This window comes from Anser brachyrhynchus, assembly GCF_964034855.1.
Source record: "Anser brachyrhynchus genome assembly, chromosome: 3".
NCBI classification, from domain to species: Eukaryota; Metazoa; Chordata; class Aves; order Anseriformes; family Anatidae; genus Anser; species Anser brachyrhynchus.
Window position 1 is genome coordinate 114,556,664 of NC_137696.1, and position 21,243 is coordinate 114,577,906.

General features: G+C 36.6%; 1 protein-coding gene across 3 annotated transcripts; it reads left to right on the forward strand.

Annotated features, from left to right (window-relative positions):
* The first annotated feature begins 1 nt into the window (after nt 1).
* Nucleotides 2–19,035, forward strand: GEN1 (GEN1 Holliday junction 5' flap endonuclease). 3 transcript variants are annotated; one of them, XM_080588202.1, is made up of 14 exons: nt 2–139; nt 2,598–2,802; nt 4,544–4,730; nt 5,579–5,755; nt 7,347–7,457; nt 9,678–9,751; nt 10,249–10,337; nt 11,171–11,321; nt 11,438–11,474; nt 11,574–11,654; nt 12,902–13,032; nt 14,449–14,510; nt 15,124–15,267; nt 15,398–19,035. In XM_080588202.1, the coding sequence occupies exons 2-14, from the start codon at nt 2,642–2,644 to the stop codon at nt 16,837–16,839; spliced, it is 2,847 nt and encodes a 948-aa protein (XP_080444328.1). In that variant the 5' UTR covers nt 2–139; nt 2,598–2,641; the 3' UTR covers nt 16,840–19,035. The 3 variants fall into 3 exon arrangements, with proteins under 3 accessions (XP_080444328.1, XP_080444329.1, XP_080444330.1); XM_080588203.1 differs by lacking the exon at nt 2–139 and adding an exon at nt 219–519; XM_080588204.1 differs by lacking the exon at nt 2–139 and adding an exon at nt 531–719.
* Nucleotides 19,036–21,243: the final 2,208 nt, after the last annotated feature.

Here is a 21,243-nt window from a genome sequence, read left to right on the forward strand (position 1 = left end):
CTGAGGGGGCCGTTTCCCGGCGCCCGCCATTTTCTCGAGGGCGGAGCTGCCCTCGGGGCGGGGGCGGCCATTAGGGCTGAGCAGCGCCGTGAGGGAGAGCGGGTGGTGCTAGGGGGCCTCGGTGGTCCCAGCTGGGGAGGTAAATTTGTTATAATTCCTGGTTAAAGTTTGGCTGCGTTTCGCTGTGCTGTGTGGCAGGCGGCTGAGGAAGAGATGAGCCGCTGAGGGGGCTCGGGTGGGAATGGGGAGTGGGTCCCCTGCGGTCAGTATGGGGCTGGGGCGTTAGGTTTGTAGGTGTGCAGTCATTTTGTACATCTTGTTATCGGGCAGGGAGGAGAGGTCTCGTCGTTGCGAGCAGGCAGTCAGGGAACGCCTCTCTTTCAGGCGCTACTTTAAGATACGAGTTCATATCGAGGCGGGAATTTTATGTTTGAACTGAAGGCGCGCGTGCGTCTCGGTGCTCCGCTTTCGTGCGACTTCTTGGGGGAAAAGCCTTAGGAAGTTTCTCTCCAGTGATTTGTAAGTATGTGGGAAAAGGAGGAAGTTTGATCTCCCTCCGTTAGAAGTTTCTCTCTTCTAAGAAGACTGGAAACCTGCAATGAATGAACCTCAAAATCTGAATAGACAGATCGCTCCTATTGAGAGTTGTAGGTCTGTCTGTATGCAGGATCCAGATGTAAATATTTTACAGAATATCCTCAGAAAGTAGAAACTGTGTGGTAGGTCTTACAGATTTTCATAACTCAAACCTAAGTATATTTTGAATGAGGGTAAAGAAATGTTACTGAGGACAGAACAGGATTTTGTTGGAAACAAAATAGGGAAAAAGTTATTTGGTTGGATTTTTGTTTTGTTTTTAGTTCTCAGCTTTTTAAAACTTTTTCTTTTATATAGCTGTTAATCTTCTGAAACATTAAGTATTTACTAGTATACTTGTCTTTCCTGTTAATTATGTACCATACAACATGCTATAAATTATGCCATGTATTTGCATGCTTTATTTATAATTTTAACTCATTTTATGTGCTTGAGGCATAACAACAATAAAATCCCTATTTTGCTACATAATAGCCCTGAGAGCATAAAACTAAAACCAGGTTGTGTGACTGAAGAAGCGGATTGCAGAAACATGATTGCCGTTGAAAGTAGGTCTTTCATTGAACGCGATTTAAAAACAACCTGGAATGTCTGCAGCAGCAGAAATGGTACATTATTGATTAGCAACCTTGCTTTAAAAGAGTTCAAAAGTACAAAAAAAAAGCAACGTACAAAGACAGACTTGCTGTTCTGACAGACTCTGAAGGTGTTGAATGTGAAAGATGCATAAATTTAACGTGGCCATGTTCACAAGAGGCCACAAGGTGGCATAACTACTCGAGTCCTAAGCAGATCTCAGAGTTCACCTAGTCATGACTTCAGAGGAAGGGGGTGTCTATTATTTGTGCGTGTAGTAGTTTCAAAATCAGGATGCAAGAAGTACAAAACATTCCAGATTTTATTTTTTATCTTCTAGTATTGGAGAAAATGACAGAAAAGTAGAGGAAATAAGCATGAGGCAAACTTTGTATGGTAAGGCAATGTAGGTGTGGGTTGGTGTTGTGAGGGAAAAACAACGTATATGTCAGAGTTGTTTATATAGAAGTGGCAAGGTATGAAAACCAGAACAATAAAAGGACTGTGAAGAAAAGGAAATCCAGTCATGTGGTAGTGTGAAGAACAGAGTGGCATAAGTAAAGTTAAAGAAGAGACAAAGAAATATGCTACCTAATGGGTGTATGTTATGAGCTAGCATTCACTGTAAGGATCTTATTGCAGTAGTGTGTGTGACTGGCACTTAACAATAGTAAGAACAGGCACATTTCACGTTTCTGGAATCATGCTGTTACAATTGCTGAAATATTTGTTCAAAGGGAATTGTGGAGAACATCTGTGGTAATCCCGTGCAGAGGAGGAAGTTCCACCAATATTAGATTAAACCAGTAAGACAGTGTGCTGTCTGAATGTTGGAAATGGAAGAGGAAGATTCTGCAGCCTCTGGGGGCAACCAGTGCTAAAGTACCCATCGTCATTATTTCCTAGTGTTTAGGTTCAATTTCCTAAGCCACAACCTTGGCCATTAGCCCTTGTTATATGATCTTGGACTAACAAGGAGAATTTTGTTTTTGTCATTATAAATATTCTTCAATCTACTTTTATATGTAAGCTACTATTATATGAACTGAATCTTTTTAATGTGAATCCTACAGCTTCGCATCAGGAAGTAATGGCCTTGAGGGGTGTGGATTTTGTTTGCTTTTTAAATAAGTCTTGGATTCTATCTATGTAAGGGACATATGAGACTTGGAAGCATGTTATGTTACTTTTTTCAGCTGATTTTTATTTATGTTTAGCCTATTAGCAATGAAAAAGTACAGTCCAAAGAAGGTTTTCAGTGATAAACCACCTGTGAACTGGAGTCACTCCATACTTAGAAGGCATGATTGTGAATGCTCTTGGCTTATAAAAACAAAACTGATAATGTCTGCATATTTATTTTATAAACTTAATGTTCATAATATGTCATATTTCATGTTATGTTCTGAAAATATTTTGCTTAGTCTACAGCTAAAACGTTCACGTTGACAACAAAGAAGCTGGAACAATGGGAGTGACTAATCTGTGGCAAATACTTGAGCCTGTGAGACAACCTGTCAGCTTGAGCAGTCTCAAAGGAAAAACGCTTGCTGTCGATTTAAGTTTGTGGGTTTGTGAAGCGCAGACCGTTAAAAAGATGATTGGAGTAGTTACCAAGCCACATTTGAGGTATAGTATCTATATAAAACATTGTAGCCAAAAGTTTTGGAGCTGTATAATTTAGTTTTGGTAGTTCAGAAATTAAGATTACTTACCTCCAAAATTTATATGACTGTGCTGTTTTCTGTTGTTATTGCTTGTGCTGCATACATAAAGGGTTTGAAAAGAAAACATGGTCATGCTGGTTGAACTCAACTTAGTGCTTGGGTGCAAACAGGAGAATTTCTTGGGCTCAGCATACCTTTTATTGAGGCCTTAACAATAGGTAAGGTTGAGACGGGTGCAGACAGAACTGTGCTGGTCTTACTGTGGTATAGCGCCATGTGGTGAGAAAATTATCAAGTGGCAAGTACATATCAACATGCTCATTCCCATATATTTCTGAGGATGTGTGTTGGAAGGTACTGTAGAAGTTTAAGCCTGTTTATGACAGCATTTTGGAGGCTGGTAGATTCAGAACGTAATGGGATTTATGCATGCCTGTTGTGGTGTATGAGTTAAAATTCTAGTTAACCATATTTACTTCAGTTGGAGGTCTGAATCAATCTTCAGGCTTATGAGCAACATTGAAGAATGTGTATATATTTAAACGAGCAAGGATAAGCAGCTGTAGATTCAAAGCACTGTTTCCTGTAAATTATGCTGACAAAAATGAAATTATATATATATATTTTTTTAAATGACTGCTTAGCTCAAGAATATTGAGTTACTAGCTGTCATATGTTTATGGGCTTTTGTTGAATTCTGTTAATATGAAATATTAGCATCTTCTGAAAATCTTTTCTTAAAATGTTATACTTAGGACCCCAAATGGGTAATTAAGTAAAAGTTGGAGCTTAACATGAACATTTTCTCTATGATAAAAAGTCTTACGTGCAGTGGAATGGAAACATCAGTCCACACCTCTTGCACAGTCTTTCCAAAGCAAGACAAAGGGATGGACAGATTTCTACCAGGGGAAAAAAAGATTTAATGCAGTTGGAGATCAAATTATTTCGCGAAGTATTCTACAGAAACTTTTATTGTAATAAATTGATTTCTTTTTCTTTTCATTTGTGAAAATAAAAATAGGCTCAAGAGATTAACTTATCCTCTTTTACCAATAACAAATATACAAAATTAAATCTAGAATAATGGTCTTTCTTTGTAAATCGAAGAGATATAAATGTTCGGTCACTCTTTGAAAGATTCATCCAGGAATTACTGGAAGAAGCATATGCTGTCTGAGTACTCTGAATATTACTGTTATAGACCAAGTGGTTATTATTGCTTTTACAAGTAAAATTCTTCCCATCAGTGGTGCAGATTTGCACATTAAATAAATTGGCATGGTAGTGGTATCTATGTATCTAATATTAAAGCATTCTTTTACTTCAGATGCATCTGCATTGATAGATTTGGGCTTAAAATTTGGTACAAAACAATCAATGTGGATGTGTTTGAAAGCAGACTTTGGAATTTGAATATATTTTATTTAGCCTTTTAAACTTGTTTATGTTTTTGCTCCTTAAAAAAAATCTTTCTTGTCCTTATGTGATATTTTCTTGGATGTTTTGTAAAGCTGTTACAAGTCGCTAGTAAAACAACATCAAGGAAATAGATAAAATCTGTTAGCTTTGGGGTAAGGGAGTCATAGAAGGTGAAGAGGAAGCTAAGGTTGTTCCTGGGGCAGACTGAGGGACATAACAAAAACATCTGAAGTAATCAGGCTTCCCTAATTCTACTTATGGAACACATTACTTTATTGCAGAAACCTATTTTTTCGGTTCTCTTTCTTAACATCAATGGGAATTAAACTAGTGTTTGTCATGGAAGGAGAGGCCCCCAGGTTGAAAGCAGACACCATGAGTAAGAGGAACGAGATGCGCTATGGACCTTCCAAGAGACATGGGGCCGCAAGAACAGGGAGATCTCGTTTTAAATCCATGTTAAAAGAGGTGAGTAATCAAGGGGTATGTTTCAGTATCTTTTTAATGTGATAGAAAGAAACCTTAAATAATTCAAAGACAAGAACTCAATTAATAGTTTTCTATACAATAAATGTCAGCAATATTATAAGTTAGAGGGAACACACCCTTTTGTAATTGGGCGTTACAGCATCTGTTAATTTATTGTAGAAGGGAGGGCAATGTCAGAATAATTGTCTTGTTTGATGTGTTCTTTGTGTTATGCTACAGTGAGCTGCAGTCATAATCAAGTGCTTATTACAGAAATTCAAACTGTTCTCATGGCTTTGGTAGATTGAATGCATCAATTCATGTTTTATTCTTAGAACAAAAAAGTTGTTTTAGAATTTAAAATTTGCAGGAAATATATATTAGTATATCTAAATATGTCTTAAACTGGTCCAGTCTTAGTTAGGCCGGCAATACTGTACTGTCATGCTTTGTTTTTGAGGAGTCTGGCAGTTTGAAAGATGTCTGTGCTAGCCCAGTATTACTGCGGAGTACCAAGCAAACCATGTCGCTTTGTGAAGATAAATTCTTCTTTTGCTTTTCATTTGAAAACATCCTAAAAGTCCATTTAAAGCATACAGATTTTTGTGAAGGTGTTCATTCTGTGTTCAAGTTCTGTACTTAGTGCATTGTTCTTAGTTGAGTACTTTTTTGACTGCTTTAGAGGAAAAGTAGTTTACTGTTACAGTTTTTGTATTGATGTAGTGTTTTTTAGTCATTGCAACAGTAGCAGTTTTCAGGGTGGACGTAAATACTTCTCTGAGAAAATTCATGCTAATAACTGGATCTAATTTAGCATTCAATCTCTCTTTCCTTTTGGATTCTTTCAGTGTCTGGAACTGTTGGAGTGTTTAGGTGTCCCTTGGGTTCAAGCAGCAGGAGAAGCAGAGGCAATGTGTGCTTACCTAAATGCAAAAGGCCACGTTGATGGGTGCATTACCAACGACGGAGATGTCTTCCTATACGGAGCTCAAACGGTTTATAGGAACTTTGCCATGAATGCTAAGGTAACGTACCTCGTTAAGGTCAGAAGGAGGTTTTGCTTGCTCTTTAGAGTTTTCCTCAAAATAGAAATTAACTGGAGGGCCTTGAAACAATTGGATACCACGCTTATCATCTGGTAGTTGAGGTTATTTAAGATAGTCCTTTAAGACAGGAATGCTTTGTTGGATTCACTGCCTGTCTACTAGGATTTGAGAGCAAAACAATTGGACTGAAGAACACTTCTAGTACTATTGTCTGTGTTTGTGCTGTCTTGTGATGTATAATAAAACTAAGTAGCAATTTTTCCTTCCTTCCTCAGCAGTGGAGAATTTTAATGAAATAATTGATTCTGATAAACTTACAGTTAGGGCATATGGGGAGCGGTCAGCCTTTTGTCTGTTTCACAAGTTTGCATCTTACATGTTTATTTTATTCATTATGAATATATTTACAGTTAATACTGTTAGTCTCAAATATGAATAGGACAGATTATGCGTCTGTATAATAATCAGTTGTTATGAACTTTCAGAAAGAGAAAAACAAATCAACTTATAATCTTGAGCTTCATTTGTTAAAGAGTGCAGTTTTCCAGATCTCGCAAAAAGCAAACCCAAATGTTCTTTATTTATACTTCTCTGTAAATCGGAGAAAGGAATTCATATGTTGTACCTGGTAAAGCTAATAAGAAAGCAGAGGAAAAATTATGTTGGGGTTGGAATTTTAAATCTTTATCCGTAAGACTTGTCAAGAAGGTACTTCAGTAACAGGAAAAAAAAACAATAGAACCGAAAAAAGCACTAGGAATGATTGAGTTCAAAAAAAAAAAAAAGTAAAGTTGGAAAATGATTTGCTTTGACACTGTATTTGGGGTCAAGATGATCAATTTCCTCCTTCATTCATTGTCATTCATTACCAAAAATGAAGGTGGACTTGATCTTTCAGGGTTATCTTATTACATATCTTAAGATACATAATATCTGCCTGTTGATATAAAAAGTAATTTGTGTGCGCGCATCCATTTGGGGTATCTGTTTCAGATAACAGGGTTCTGTTTGTTTTTTTGGGGGCTGGGGCTTCCTATCTTTTTATTCATGTTAATCATTATGAAATATCATTGTGTTTGAGTCCTCTCCTAAAGGCTCCATGTGTTCCTTTAGCTCATAGGTATAATGTTAGGTGACACTTTAATTGTCTTTGGTTCTTTTTTTTTAACTCAAGTAACACATTATGAAGTTTATATGGACTTTAAAAACTGTGGTTCCTAAGATGATTTATACAGCCATTAGTACTCAATAATGGTAGACTTAACTTTTTCTAAATATATTAAACAACATAGAAAACAACTCTTGATTTTATTTTAGTTTCTTTTGAACAGTTGATGCCCACAGTTACAACTTGAAACTCCAGAACTGTAGTTATTAATGTGGTGCCCATGCATTATATTATAATTGTGGATTTATTTGGTTTTGCTATCAGACTCTTTGTATTTTATAGGATAGACCTGTTGCCTGCAGACGTGGGTGGATAGTGTTGGGTAAACAAAGTGAATGTGATTTTGGGCTGTTCCTTCCCTGATATTGTGGAAATAAAGCATATGATAAATTTCTCTTGCAGGAACCATATCTTGACTGTTACACAATGTCTTCTATTAAGGAGAAGCTTGGTTGTGACAGAGAGTCTTTGATTGGGCTAGCTGTTCTTCTGGGTTGTGATTACCTTCCAAAGGTAAGCAATATAATTATTTTTTATTAGGTACTTACAATTTATTGTTTTTCAAGACAGTGTATCAAGGGAGACTTGTGCATGCTGACAAAACCGTGCAATGCATGATTTGCATTGAATGCAATGAATGAATGCATGAATGCAATGAATACTGAGAATTAGTTGAAGAAGATGCTTAGTAAGTAACTATATATGTAGGTTTTTTTGATGGCTTAAAGATAATCAAATTATTTCATTAACATTAATCGTTCTAAATCTATTTTATGTATTCTTTCAGACTGTAGTCTTCACCTCCATTATATGAAAGTTTCAGCATTGTTGATACTGAGCAAACATGAAAAGTGAGTGACTGCCAGGATACTTTGTACCCATTAGGATGCAAAGTACATCCTCGGTAGAGTAGCTGAGGAAAATGAAGAAAAAACATTTCTGTTTATGCTGTTTGGAATAGTTAGTAGTGATGGTTTTGAACTGTAGTTATTAGTAGCAACAGTTCTGGATGGAACTTGGACATATTTGTTGATAGAAGTAAAAGGGGATTTTACATGATTTTTAAATAGATGACTCCTACTTTGTAAATTTGAGGTAATGAGTGAAGTGAGAGGGATCTCACTCATTACTTTTTTTCTTCTTTTTTCCTGAAAGCTTTTGAACTTTTTTTTTGTTGAGACTTTCACCAGAAGGTGTTGGAATGGCTATTTGAAATGGAAATGAAGTGGTATGAAACATGATTTCTGTACAGTTCATCATGCTGTGACCACAGGCAACGGTTGCTCCCATTCAGAATTGCAGTGGATGTCTAGTTACTCTTAAATCATAGTGTATCAATTTGATAAAACTGTCCTTTTAAATAACAGACTATGCTGAATGACAGAGCACATCAGTCGAATCTTTTTTTTTTTTTAATTGAAAGACAAGTCTGAGAGGGAGGCAGAAAGTAGTGGCTAATCAGTAGTTACTGTAATGCAGGTAGCAGCTCCTGGAATGCCAGGTTCTTGCACGTGTGTCTTCTGGAGTCACACAATCAGCAATACCAGATATGTCATTTGAGTTGCTGCAACCTGGCAAAGCAAAGAAAGATAAAAACTTCCAGGGAAAGCTGAACTACAGGAGTGCCTTGTGGGTGTGACGACTGGCAGAACAGATAAATGAGAATACCAGTCTATAATTGCACTTGCTTTGCTGATTACATATATGTGATGCTTTCCTTGCAGAAGCTGAATACCTGTCTGCCTGAGTGGCTGCATAACCAATGACAACTTCTAATTGGTTTTGAAAGTACATTTATTTCATACAGTTGTATATATTCAGTTGTTATATTTGAATAAAAATAAGCTATCGGTTTATTTGTAGTAGTACTGTAGAAAGGACACTCAATACACTGTTTATATTCAGTGGTACTGATTCTTGATTTAAATCATTTAGGTTGTTTTGAATTAATAGTCTGTCATTCTTCAGTGTATCTAGGGATTACTATAAAGTCCTAGATTTCAGCCCATGAGCTAGCTTCTAAAAAATATTTGCTGTTCCCATGTATTACCTATAGGGCTAGTCTTGTAAAGGACATGCATTCTACAGATGTAATAACAGCAAAATCAGTGCAAGATGTAATAGCAAAATGAAGCAAGTGATTATTGAAGAGGAAAGGAGGGCTTCTTTCAGGTTTGGGTTTTTAATTATCTTTCAGAAAAATGCTCTAGCACTATTCTTTAAGTCATCTCTTGGAACATAAGTGTTTGAGGTTAAAGCAGTTTCTTTGCCATAAAGCCACTCTCCTGTAAGTGAAGACTTTTTGGTAGACATTTTTCATCTGAGATTCCAGTCTTTTGAGTTTAAAATCCAAAGAATGAATTTGTCTTGGTTTGACTTTCCAAAACAGTTCTGAAAAGTTTCATTTCTCTGGCAGTTAGCTGTCAAGAATGTTTCAAGTATTTCATGTGGTAGTTCTGTTGCAGATGGTGCACAAAAAAAAAAAAAAGCAATGTGTAGAAAGAAAGCAGTGGGAAATAGGTGGTTTTATCTTAGCTGCTATTGGGTGTCTGGTACTACAGCTATAATCTGTCACCTCTGACTACATAACTTGGTCAAAAATTATTTTTGTCAATGTAGATCAATGTCTGTGAATGTTTTATCATTTCTGTTCATAAGATTGTGAAGGCAATTTATGAAAATCTTTATACTGTGTGTGTCATTAAATGATGTTTAATATTTCTGTCTCTATAGGGCGTTCCAGGAGTTGGAAAAGAACAAGCTTTAAAGTTAATTGAGACTTTGAGAGGTCAAAACTTACTGCAAAGGTAAATTGAAAACTTACCTTGATTTTATTCTTATATTTGCTGGTATGGACTTTATCTCCAAGACAATGTTAATAATATTTAACTTTTAACTCTTTTTTTTTTTTTTTTTTTTGAGGGACAGGTTACTACATTCCTTACTTCATATTTGCTAAGCAAGCTTTCTTCATTGTTGTAAAACACGAGCTGACTCCTAGCTTTTGAGTTAGCAGGTGTATGTTGGTATTTTGGGAATGAAAGTCACAAGGACTGATGACAGATTTACTAATTTTTTTTTTCTTTAGGTTGTGGATCAGGACAAGGGATACTAAATGCTGTCTGGGTTTTAATGTATATGTCAACAGTAGAAATCCAACAACTATATGCTCACAAAAAATCTATTTCATAAGTTAGAAAACTGCTTTCTGAGCAAATGCCTGAGAAGTATAAAGAGTATTCTTTTTAGTGTTAAGTGTGAGAGTTTAAAGTATTTTGTAACGCTTTCAATATCATCCTTCTAGATTTGAGCAATGGAAAGAATTTCAGTATGATAATAATCCATCTTTGGTTGTGAAAAGGGTAATTCACTGTTCTGAGTGTCATCATCCAGGTCAGTGTAAAAAGCATTGAATTTTGTTTTTATCTTAATCATTTTTTTTTTTTTATTCTGGGCATGGGGGGTTGTTTGTTGGTTGGATTTTTGTCAAAAAAAAAAAAAAAAAAACATGAAAGACTACTCTTGTCATTCAGCTTCTGGGCTGTATTCAGATTTTCAGCTGTGTATCTATATAAGTGCTTTTTGGAGGCCAGGGAGTACCTTTCCCAAATGTGAAACCAGTTGATAGCAGAAGGAATATTAACAGAATGCCCTTGTGTGATCCCAGGTATTTGCCTTTTTAATAATGTCAGTAAAGAAAATGTGCTATCATGATAAGCAGCTTTTTTTTTATCCCTGTCTGAATTGGTCTTGCATAAGGAGGGCTGAATCCATTAGCATCCATTAGCAAAACTCATTGCTGAGTTTTTTTAGCCTTTTCTTAAAAAGAAATTAGTCTTAGGGAACCTCATTTTGGTAGCACATTTGATTGGTGAACTCATTCAAAGCCATCACTTGGAGAAGAAAAAGTTTGTTTCAAATATCCATTGCTTAGTATGGTTGTGGAGGTGTCACAGACTACTTAGGTTTTTTTAGGTTTTAAATTCTTCAGCATAAGGTGTGAAATTGCTTTTTAATTAATCTTAATTAAAAAAAGGAAAAAGTCTTTCTTGTATTTGTCAGTTCTTACTGTAAGTATATAGCTAATGCACTCAGATCTGCATACAGCTGCTATTCCTCTCAAATTCATATATATTCCAAATTCTGTATTTTTACTACTAATTTTGTATATTTGGAGGTTTTGGAAGTCTTCCTTCTCATCATGATTTGTGCATCTGCTTCTGTAGGGTCTTACAAGGAACATGAGCGCAGTGGATGTAAACTCTGTAAAAGCATGAGATACTGCAAACCCAATGACTCCAAGTACTGCTGCCCTTGCGAATGGCATCAGTTAGAACAAGTGAAACAAGCAAATGCAGTGGAGGACAATATCAGAAAGTAGGAGTGTGTTGAAAATAAACTACTTTTCCCTGTTTTCATGTGCAGGGTGAGGATTTAAGCTGTACGTTTTTCCTCTTTGTGCCCAGTTCCTAACACATTTGTTTTACCTGCAGAAAAGCTAATAGTTGTGAAGGCTTTCCATTCTCTGAGGTAAAAAGCCTATTTAAAGATATTTTTCTTTTAATCAATTAATTGAAATTTCAGTTTTCTGCCCTCTCTTAAACTGCCTTTTTTCTGTTTTATCTTAAGGTTATCCAAGAATTTCTTGTAAACAAGAATAAATTAATCAAGATAATGGAATGCAAAAGGCCAAATTTATTGTCTTTTCAGGTACATAACGCTACTGGGTATCTAGCTCTGTGTGGGTTTTATTGTTTATGCATCTGTGATAACTTTGATCTTGATTGGTGATTTTACTGGAAATAAGAATTAAAGAATCTTGCTACAACTTTTTAATATACTTCATCTTTTGAAAGTCTAAAATGACAACTTCAAAAAATTAATTGATTTAAGTAGGTATGTAGAAAAGCAGAAGTAAGAGAACTTGGGGGGGAGGTCACTTGCCATTGTTCTATTTTTCATTTCCCAATGTTATTAAACTGGGATACTGAATGTTGCGTCATCTGTAGTGCATAAAGTACTATGTGGCTATATGGCATACTGCTTCAGGGATGTTACTTTTTTTTCTCCCAGCTTTCACAAAGGTATTAACGGATACAGCTCTTGTTTTAACTCATACCTGTTTCGTCTTCATACTGACAGTGTGTATTTGACTTGCAGCAAGTTATGATTGCAGACTTTTTTTTAAACTTCCTTTTTAATGTTTTCTTGGTATTATCAAGATTAGCAGCTTCTGTATGTAACGAGCAGAAGAGACTTCCATTCTTAATGGTGCATGTTTTCCCAAAACCAGATAGCAGGCGTATAGTTAGCATGATACTGCCAGTTTCCAAGTTTAGAGGCCCTTTAATTCAAAGTGCACAAAGCTCAGAAGTGATACAGCTTACAGGATATTCTTTCCTCTAGAGAGAGAGGAATAAGGCTTTTGGGGTGAAGGTAGGAAGTGTTTGTATATACTTGCTGTTGGAGTGGTTTTCTCAGAATGATTTTTATTATACGTTTTTACCACTGAAGGCAGATCTTTTATAATGTTTCATTTTCCTGAATTGGTGTGTTAAGTTACATAAAACATGATGGACTACTGTTGAACAACATAGTTTTAATGAAGGTCTGCATTCATCCTTCTCTCACATGTGAAATCAGTAATTTTCACAGCTCCTTGCATAGCTGTTCTCTATCTGATAAGGTGTTTAGTAACTGTCTTATTCCTGCTGTTGCTGCCACACAGCTATTCCCTGAACCTGTTATTGACAGTAGAAGAATCTACCCAGATAAGGATAACTGTTCCCTCACTTGGCAGTGAAATATTATTCAGCATTACCCAGACATATGAAATGTTCTAGATACTTTAAACATTTAGTCCTGTGTCCTTACTACATAGCTGTCAAAGTTTGATATCTAACAGAATAAGAATGTTTTAAAGTGTGTTTTTTTGTTTTTGTTTTTTACACTAACAGATATTTGCTTCTGAGAAGATGGAATGGGCAAAGAATTACGCTTGTAAGAAACTGTTCGCACTGTTGACACTTTATGATATGAGCCAGAGAAAATCTGGGTACATCAATTCAAAACAACTGCAGGCAATACGGTAACTGGAGTTCTTGAACCTAATGTTTACTTCTGTTGCTTGAGGAAAATTCTTTTATTTTTCTTCATTTTTACAAACATATAATGGTTTTCTTCCATCTGCTTTTCAAGCTATGAGCTTATTTTGATTAGAGCTAAAAATTTAGGTCCATATGCCAATACGTATGCTGTTGCTGCTGCACAAAGTAACACATGCAGCAATTTCCCTCAGTTCTAATAGGGTCTGCTATGGTTACTTTCTATTACATCCTTATTTCCTTGGATCTGCACACAAAATTTAGCTTTAAAGGTTTGCTTCCCTGCTCAGATTGTTAACAGAATTTTGATTGACTTCAGTGATTCAAGATGTGAGCATCTGCAGATTCAGTTATGTATCTAATGAATTCACTGTCTTACAGTTCATTTCTGCTACCTGTTCTTCTCTAAACATTTTCATTGAGGACAGCTGCCTTTATGATTATGGAAGTGGCCAAGTATCCGGTCGCTAAAAATGGATACACAGTAAAAATAAGTAACTACTTCCCTCTGAATATTTTCCCAGCATCCAGATTTCTGTTACTCAGGAGTCTTCTAAGCCAGGTTTAGAGAGCCATCATCCCGCAAAGCGTTTTCTTTTAAATGATCTAATCTTTTCTTAAGCCCTTTTTTTTTTTTTTAAAGTTTTCTTAAACTTTCTGAATCTACAGTGTCTGTTTGCAAAAGGTTCCTGAACTTGACTTCACGGTCTTAAAGAAATTATTTGACATAATATCAAATGACAGACTTTTTTGGTGTTCGTTTTTTTTCCCCAAATCCTTACATTGCAGGAAGGGTTAGTAGTTGTTCCTTGTTTCTCAATGCCTTTCAAGATTTTATAGACCTTAATTTTAAGGAGTAGAAGAACAGTCAGTGTCAATATAGTAGTATCTTTTCTGGATTGATGAGTCACAGTCTGTCAGTACCAGCCTCTTCCTACAAAACTGGGATGTAGATAATATTTTTAGAAAAAATCTCATGAAGTTCCTTTTCAGTTCATGTCTTGGATTCCTTCATGCTCTTTTGCAAAAAATATGGGTGATGCTGTCTGTTCATTGAGAAATTATTGTCTATGGCAACAGCCTTCTCCATGGCATAGCTGAAGATACCAAGCTGGAGTTCGTAGAAATTTATATTATGGTTCTATGTTACAAAATGGAATTTTGATTTTTTAGTTCTGCTACTCTGAGCAATATCGTTTAAAAAATAAAAGTCAGTATTCAAAATCTAGACCGAGAACTTATACACAAAAGTAACTTTTTAAAAAAGTTAAATTTGCTATTACAAAGATAATTTTTGCTCTGAATCATTTTAAATTAGAATACTCGAATATTTTAAAATAGCTTAAATTTTACATTTCCTGTTCAAACATAATCATTTAATATGTTCTCTGTTCTTACAGGATAGTCAAGACACGTGTTAAAAATGGGATTCCTTGTTTTGAAATTGAGTGGCAAAAACCAGGTTGGTGTGGTTTCCATGTACATTATTGAACAATTCACAGGAAAAGAACAAAAGCATTCTTTAAAGGGGAAAATAGTTTGACATTTATGAGGAAATAATGTGTGGGTAAGATTGGAAATTGTGAAAGACATAGGAAATGCGCATCACATTTCAGATACCCTGAAACCAAAAGCAATACTTAAAAAAAAAAAGGGGGGGGGGGCGCAAACAAACAAAAAACACCAGGCCAAAACTAAACACAAAAAACTCAGAAACAAAAAACATCCTACCTACCTACCAAGAAAGCAAGGGGCTTCGTTTTCAAGGACTTTTTGTGGTACATGTTAATAAGACCTAGACTCTGTGTTTTATGTCTTGTTTCATTATGTATCCTAAGTTGTGACAGTTCACTAGCTAGAAACTTTGGTGCTGACAGACTTCTATTTTTAATGTGCCTGCTTGACCCAGGCACCTGGCAGAAAGAAAGCAGTTACACCGTAGCTAAATCTCAAACTTTGTGCTGTTTGCCTTTTTACGTATCTTCCTTATATTGAAGTCTTTTGTTCTTTCTTATTCCATCCTTTGAAATACTCATGTATATATATGTCCAATGTAAATTCATTAATTGTTTTAGAACATTATGTTGATGCAGAAGATGAGCCTGTGGAGTTGTTTGTAATCACAGTAGAAGAGGCATCTTTGTTTCAGGCTGCTTATCCAGATGTTGTTGCTCTTTACCAAATGGAAAAGTCAGAAGCTCTGGCAAAGAAACAGAAAAGTAAGTCCAAAAGTTTATATCTTATGAACTTATGGTTCTTGCCAGAATACCAGAATCAAAAGCAACAAATATTTCTCCCACTGTTGAGCAATATCATGTTTGATCTGCACCTCTTTTTTTTTTTTTTCAGACAGGAAAAACAAACCGAAAGAAAGAGAGTTATCAAATGTTTGTGATGAAGTTACTGATCTTCTGTCTCAAATGAATTTTAAGTCTACAAGTGAAACTCTTCTTGTGCAAGACCACACACTAGATACAAAAACTGCACCTGAATATGAGATACACCAGAGTAACATTGAATCAAAAGAGCCAGCAATAGCTGCAGCTTCCTGTGTAACATGCGTTCAGATGCCAGTATCAGCAGTTGGGCTTTCTCTGACTGCATCACCTTGCTTGCACTCACAGGGTACGTTGGCTGACGCATCTGTATTACCAGTACAATTTACTAAAAGTTCAGAGATTTCATCTTCCTCTGTAGCAGCTGATCTACAATTGAGCAGTATTGATTGGGAAGGAACTTCCTTCAGCGCTTCACCAGCCCAGGTGTGTGATAGCCGTGATCCACCATCTGACTTGACTGCGTGCATAAAGCGCTCACACCCGCTACCTCATGAAACAGGGAAAAATAGCTCAGAATATTCTGGGGCTTTGCAGTCTGATACAGACCATTCTGACAGTGCAGATGACTTAGTTTCAGATGGTGGTATGGCACAACTTCAGAAGCTGTCTTTAAGTGAGCGTATACTTAGGAAGACTTCCATTCCATCAAAGCCTTTGCTGTCAGAAGATGTAACGCAGCGAGAGCCTCTCAACGGGTTTAAACACACAAAGGCAGCATTGAATCCTGATAAAGATTCTCTCTCTTCCTCGTGTCCGTTAAACAAACCAGTGCAAGCAACTAAAAATATGCTATCGGAAACCTGTTCAAGGGAATATGGTGTACATATTAGTAAAGATCAATGCAAAGAAGCTGACAGCCTGTATGAAATGATACAAAAAGACCACAATATAACATCTCTAGCCCTCTGTGGGCAAACAACAGAGCCATTGTATACTGTGCGTGAAATGCTTCCCCCGTCTCAAAAGCCAGCAGATGTGGTAACTGGCCGTCACTTTACAAAAACTTGTACTCAGACTGCTTGGAAAACTTCTTTTAAAAAGAGCGTGTGTCAGAACAGATGTTCCTCTAGTGAGGACAGTGATGATGGCAACACTAATAAAAATCCAATTTATAAGAAACTAAAAAGACAGCTGAACACTGGACAGTTTAAAAAATCTTTTGCAGAGAAAAGGGGTAACGCTGTTACTAGCAAAAGAACAAGCAGCGACTCAGCACTTATAATTAAACAGAGGAAGAAAAAAAATGACTTTAAGAAAGCTGGTAATAATTTGTCATTACAAATATCTCCAGAACCTTCCTGTGTAGTGGAAATTGATTGTTCTGAAAGTCCAGAACAAGTGACCAGTTCCGGTCCTATGCAGGAAGCTGAAAGTGATGTTCAGATTTATCCGTGGGCAGACAGTCCCCTTCCCCTGTCTGAAAGACTGAAAGGAAGACTCAAAATCAGTTAAGTCCGTCATAAAATAGATTATGATAACAATTAACTCTGAACCTTTAGCTCTTACAGAGGTCTTTCTCAAAATTTCTGCAGTGTGTTCTGTCAGTTCAAAGTGGACAAATTCATGACGAATAAGAAGTGTACTGAAATACTTCATATTGGTGCTAAAGTTTGAAACTAAAATGATAGCAAAAGTATTAAATCACAATTTATAGGCAAATACCCATTATTCTGGACTTGATCATGTTCTGAACTTCTTATGTAAGCAGCAGTCTGTAGTATACAAGGGAGCAAAAGGTGTTATTTTTGAAATATGAAGTCTGTTTTTTCCCAGCCAAGTTGTGCTTCACGTACAGCTATTAGTCCTTCTGCTTATAAAAAATAGAGCTATTAAAACAGTGCCTGTGCTGCTGTTGGGTGTGCTTAATAAGACAAAGCAATACGACTTTTTACAACTGAAATTTTCCATTCTGCCCCACTAACTTAATTTTGCTAGTTTTAAAATAGACGCTGGTTGTGTTGGCTATATCTAAAGGACCAGATAGAGGCACGCAGCAGATGTACCTTGCAGCATAGCTAAATTTATATCTGCCATGCCCTATAATAAACTGCTCTTCAAGTGTGTATACCTTCCAAAGAATAAAATAAGCTGTCTAAGGATATTCTGGTTTTGTAGCTGTGACTTCTGCTATTTAAGTAAACTTGATGGCTGTTATAACCATGTGCTTATAGATTGGGGCATTTTTTACTTACAGAAGATATGAAATCCTATCTAATATTCACTTCTAATTATATTGGGATAAAGATTAAATTACAGAAAATCAGAATCTAATAATGGTATTGCAGACATTTAAAAATATCATGTACTGTAAATGTTTGTTCTTGAACTTGAATACACTGCATTTTTGAAGGTGTTCTTCCTCTTTTATACACAAGCAATCTGGTTATAGACCCAAAAAAAAATACTGTCTTCAGCAGCTTATTAGAAATGCTTCCTTGCCTATATTTAAGCATTCATAATTTCTTCTATGCACCAACCAGAAGGAAGACCACTCTTACTGACAAATAATGTTAATAATAGAAATCAACTTAGAATATCCATGTCTTAATGAAAATGTCAATTCTTTCTTTATAAAGGTCAAAGCTTTAGAAGTTAGGAAGCTAAACTCCCAGCTGTGTTTAAGGAAGAAATAGAAAATGTAATTAGCAAAAATCATAGTTTCTTACGTTGCCTATAGGTAGATAAAGTTGGTTTATAGCAGGTTTTCCAAATGAGAAATGCAGTATGTAAATAAGCAAAAAATCCAAAATTATTGGAAATGTTTTCAGTTTTGAAAATGGTCTCTTGTGGAGACTCACTGTGCAGCTGATGTGAGAAGGCAGCTGAGAGAACAGAAATGCTATGAAGTGGCATAGCAGTCACCTGGGGATCCCCTATCTAGTGATCAATAGTGGAGAGATCAGACCTTTTTTTTTGGGGGGGGGGGGGGGGGGCGGGAATAATATTCTTTATGTTTGATTCTGATTCTCTTACTGCCCTGCTGCTTATTTTGAATACTGAAAGTTGGAATCGGTACCTCTTTATTTTCATGAATAAAAATACCATCATCATACAGCTGTGCTCGCTTTTGTTCCCTCTCCATGTATCCCAATCCCCTCTTTTACTGGAGGCATCAAAAAGTTTTCACTCGTAGTGTGTAGGTTTCTGTGCTTTAGATCTTTCTTTAGAGCTGGGCAGCAAGAGCTGCTTTGGAAGAGTTTTTTTTTTTGTGTGTGTGTGTTTGCTTTCCAAACCTGGCTATGATGGCTACCTTAATAGATGATTTGCCAAAAATACTGGGCCAGAATTATGATAAATTCATGTTTTGTGGATGATGGAAATCAGAAATGAGATGGTCGTAAGATGCTGATAACTGCGGGGGAGTGGAGGGGGGAACTATGTTTTTTATACGAATATAATAAATTAATATGGTTTTCTAAGTACAGTTCAAGCACGAAAAGCATCAAGACTTCAATTTATTCATTTGCACTGTCTCATTTTTGTGTAAGTTTTCCACTTCAGAAGCAGTGATAGATTTGAAAACAACTGTATAGGACGCCCTCTCTCATTTAGACTAGCTGCTCGTTGTGGCAAATCGACGTAACGTTTATCCTTGGGAGTGACTTGTCAGATTTGTGGTTCACAATTAAATTTGCCATTTGCTACAAAGGGGAAAATACAATTTAAAAGTATTGTGACCCCTCACCTTTCTGTAACTTACTCAGGGTGAGGATTAGGGCCCGTTTCTTTGGAAGTGTTTTTACAGTACCAAAGCTGACTGCTTTGCAACCCCTGTATTTAAATAAATTGAATGGGTGTAACATAACCTCCTGCAGGAAATATTCCTGCAATATCATATGAAACTGGGCGTAAGTATAAATGAATGTGAGGCATCATTTATACTAAATCTATTTTCATTTACGTGTTGTGGTCAGTCCCAACAAGCTCTATCAGGGTGCTCCAGATAAAGCAATAAAACTATACCTGCTGTGGAGATGGGGCAAGTAGATGTGTCATTCTTCATGAAAGTTTTCCTATGGAAGCACTGTAGCAGCCCCTGTACTTTGGCTAACAGATCCCTCCTGATACCAGCATCCCTTCAGCCTGGAGAGATACAGCCCAGAAGTGTAGGTTCTGTCGTAGCAGTACAACTACCATTATTTCCACTTACAAGCAGTATTAAACATCTACTTAGTTCTTCGATGTAGCAAATTATAGCAAAGGGATACTTTATTTGGCATTACTCATGGTGATTGTAACTCTCCCTAGTTCAGGTTCATAGGGAATCAACTAGAAAGCAACTGAAGTACTGTTTGTCTAGAATATATAGATAAATAGATAAAGAAATAGAAAAACAAATAATAATTCCTGTATATCCCACTATCAAGCTGCACCTGCTTTTACTTTTTTTTTCCACTGGAAGATATTACTGACATTCTTAAGCATGTTCACACCTTGATAGAATTCATTTTCATTACATTTTCCAATTTTCACTTATAAAGTTGATGAACACAATAATTTTGTGACAGTTGACAGAGAAATGTCCTACCTTGAGAGAGGGATTATTTAGCTGAACTTCGAGGATTTGCCAAGGCTTGGCTCTATGCTATTATATCAAGAACGAAACTTGGAAAATGTGGTGGTGAAAGAGACAGGGCAGCTGCTACTCGAGACAAGCTGAAGTCTTTTCATGTCTAAAAAGGTGTCAAACCCTGCCCTATTATATCAGTAGATAAAAGGGAACCACATTTAGAATATTATTGGCAGCTGCTGTGACCCTAAGTGCTACTGGTGCAACAGTAAACTCAGCGCTAGATTTGGCACTTTTTTCCTCCAGGAAACAAAACACTTCAACTGTTTCAAGAAAACAAAATTACCGTGGGTGACAGAACCACTCTAGCACCTCTCTCTTGCTTTCCTATCCTGCACTGTAGCTACTGTCAGTACTGAACTTAAGTTTAATCAATAAATTAAAATACTAAAACTTTAGGAGTTCTTTAGAAGTCCCATCTCCACCCTATACCCCAATTTCCCTCGAAGGGTTTGGGGAGGTCTTGTCACTTCAAAGGCTGAGCACAGCTGGAAAAAGGGATCTCCTTTGAAATTTTTGCTCCATGGAAACTGCTAACCACCGATTTACTGATGGGTATTTATAACGACTTAGGTGCCTGACTAAAATACAATGAGGGGAAAAGCTAACTTCAGGGATATTTTTAATGCTTAGTACATTTTTTTTTTGTAGAATTATCTGTGCATTAGAATTTACGTTTTTATTTTAAAATGCGATTTGCTCTGCAAGAGCAACTCCCCAGACAAGCTCGAAGCCAGATTAGATGTCCTACCATGAACGCTCCTGCCAAAGGCTAGCTCCTTGGTAGGCTACTGCTATTCTCTGGGATATAGCAGGAGGAATGGTGAGCGTGGTCTGCTTTGAATAAGTTTGTGGGAAAGCTTACTAGATGAATCCTTACACAGTACCTTCTCCCGCCACCCCAGCATGCCAGTGCTGCTCTGGCAGTAGTAACACACAATGAATAACAGGCTCAAGTTTTATCTGCTGCAAATACAGACGAAACTGGTGGCCTCGTATCAGACTGAATTCAGGCTGCCTTCCAGGATGCTGTGACTGCCAGAACAGCTTCAGCCTTTAGGCCCCTCTGTAGCTCAGCCTGCTGTGGTACGTTGTAGATATTGCCTTTAAATCTTTCATGCTGGTGAGCTGGATTCGCTGGGTGGAAATGAGCCCTGCGCTGATTCCCCAAAGCCTGAAGTTTAATGGAGCAAAGGGCTCCAGGAGGTAAAGCCATGTGCACACCTACTATAAAGGGGCTTTATAACACTATTCATCAAGACTAACATGTTGTTAGTTTTTGTAGT

What these genes read in the sequence shown, in the direction of transcription:
- GEN1 (XM_080588202.1), top strand. Translation starts at nt 2,642, where the DNA reads ATGGGAGTGACTAATCTGTGGCAAATACTTGAGCCTGTGAGACAACCT. An exon ending in TTCTGAGTGTCATCATCCAG is followed by an intron (nt 10,338 to 11,170) that starts GTCAGTGTAAAA and finishes CTGCTTCTGTAG; the next exon opens with GGTCTTACAAGGAACATGAG. An exon ending in CAAATTTATTGTCTTTTCAG is followed by an intron (nt 11,655 to 12,901) that starts GTACATAACGCT and finishes TTACACTAACAG; the next exon opens with ATATTTGCTTCTGAGAAGAT.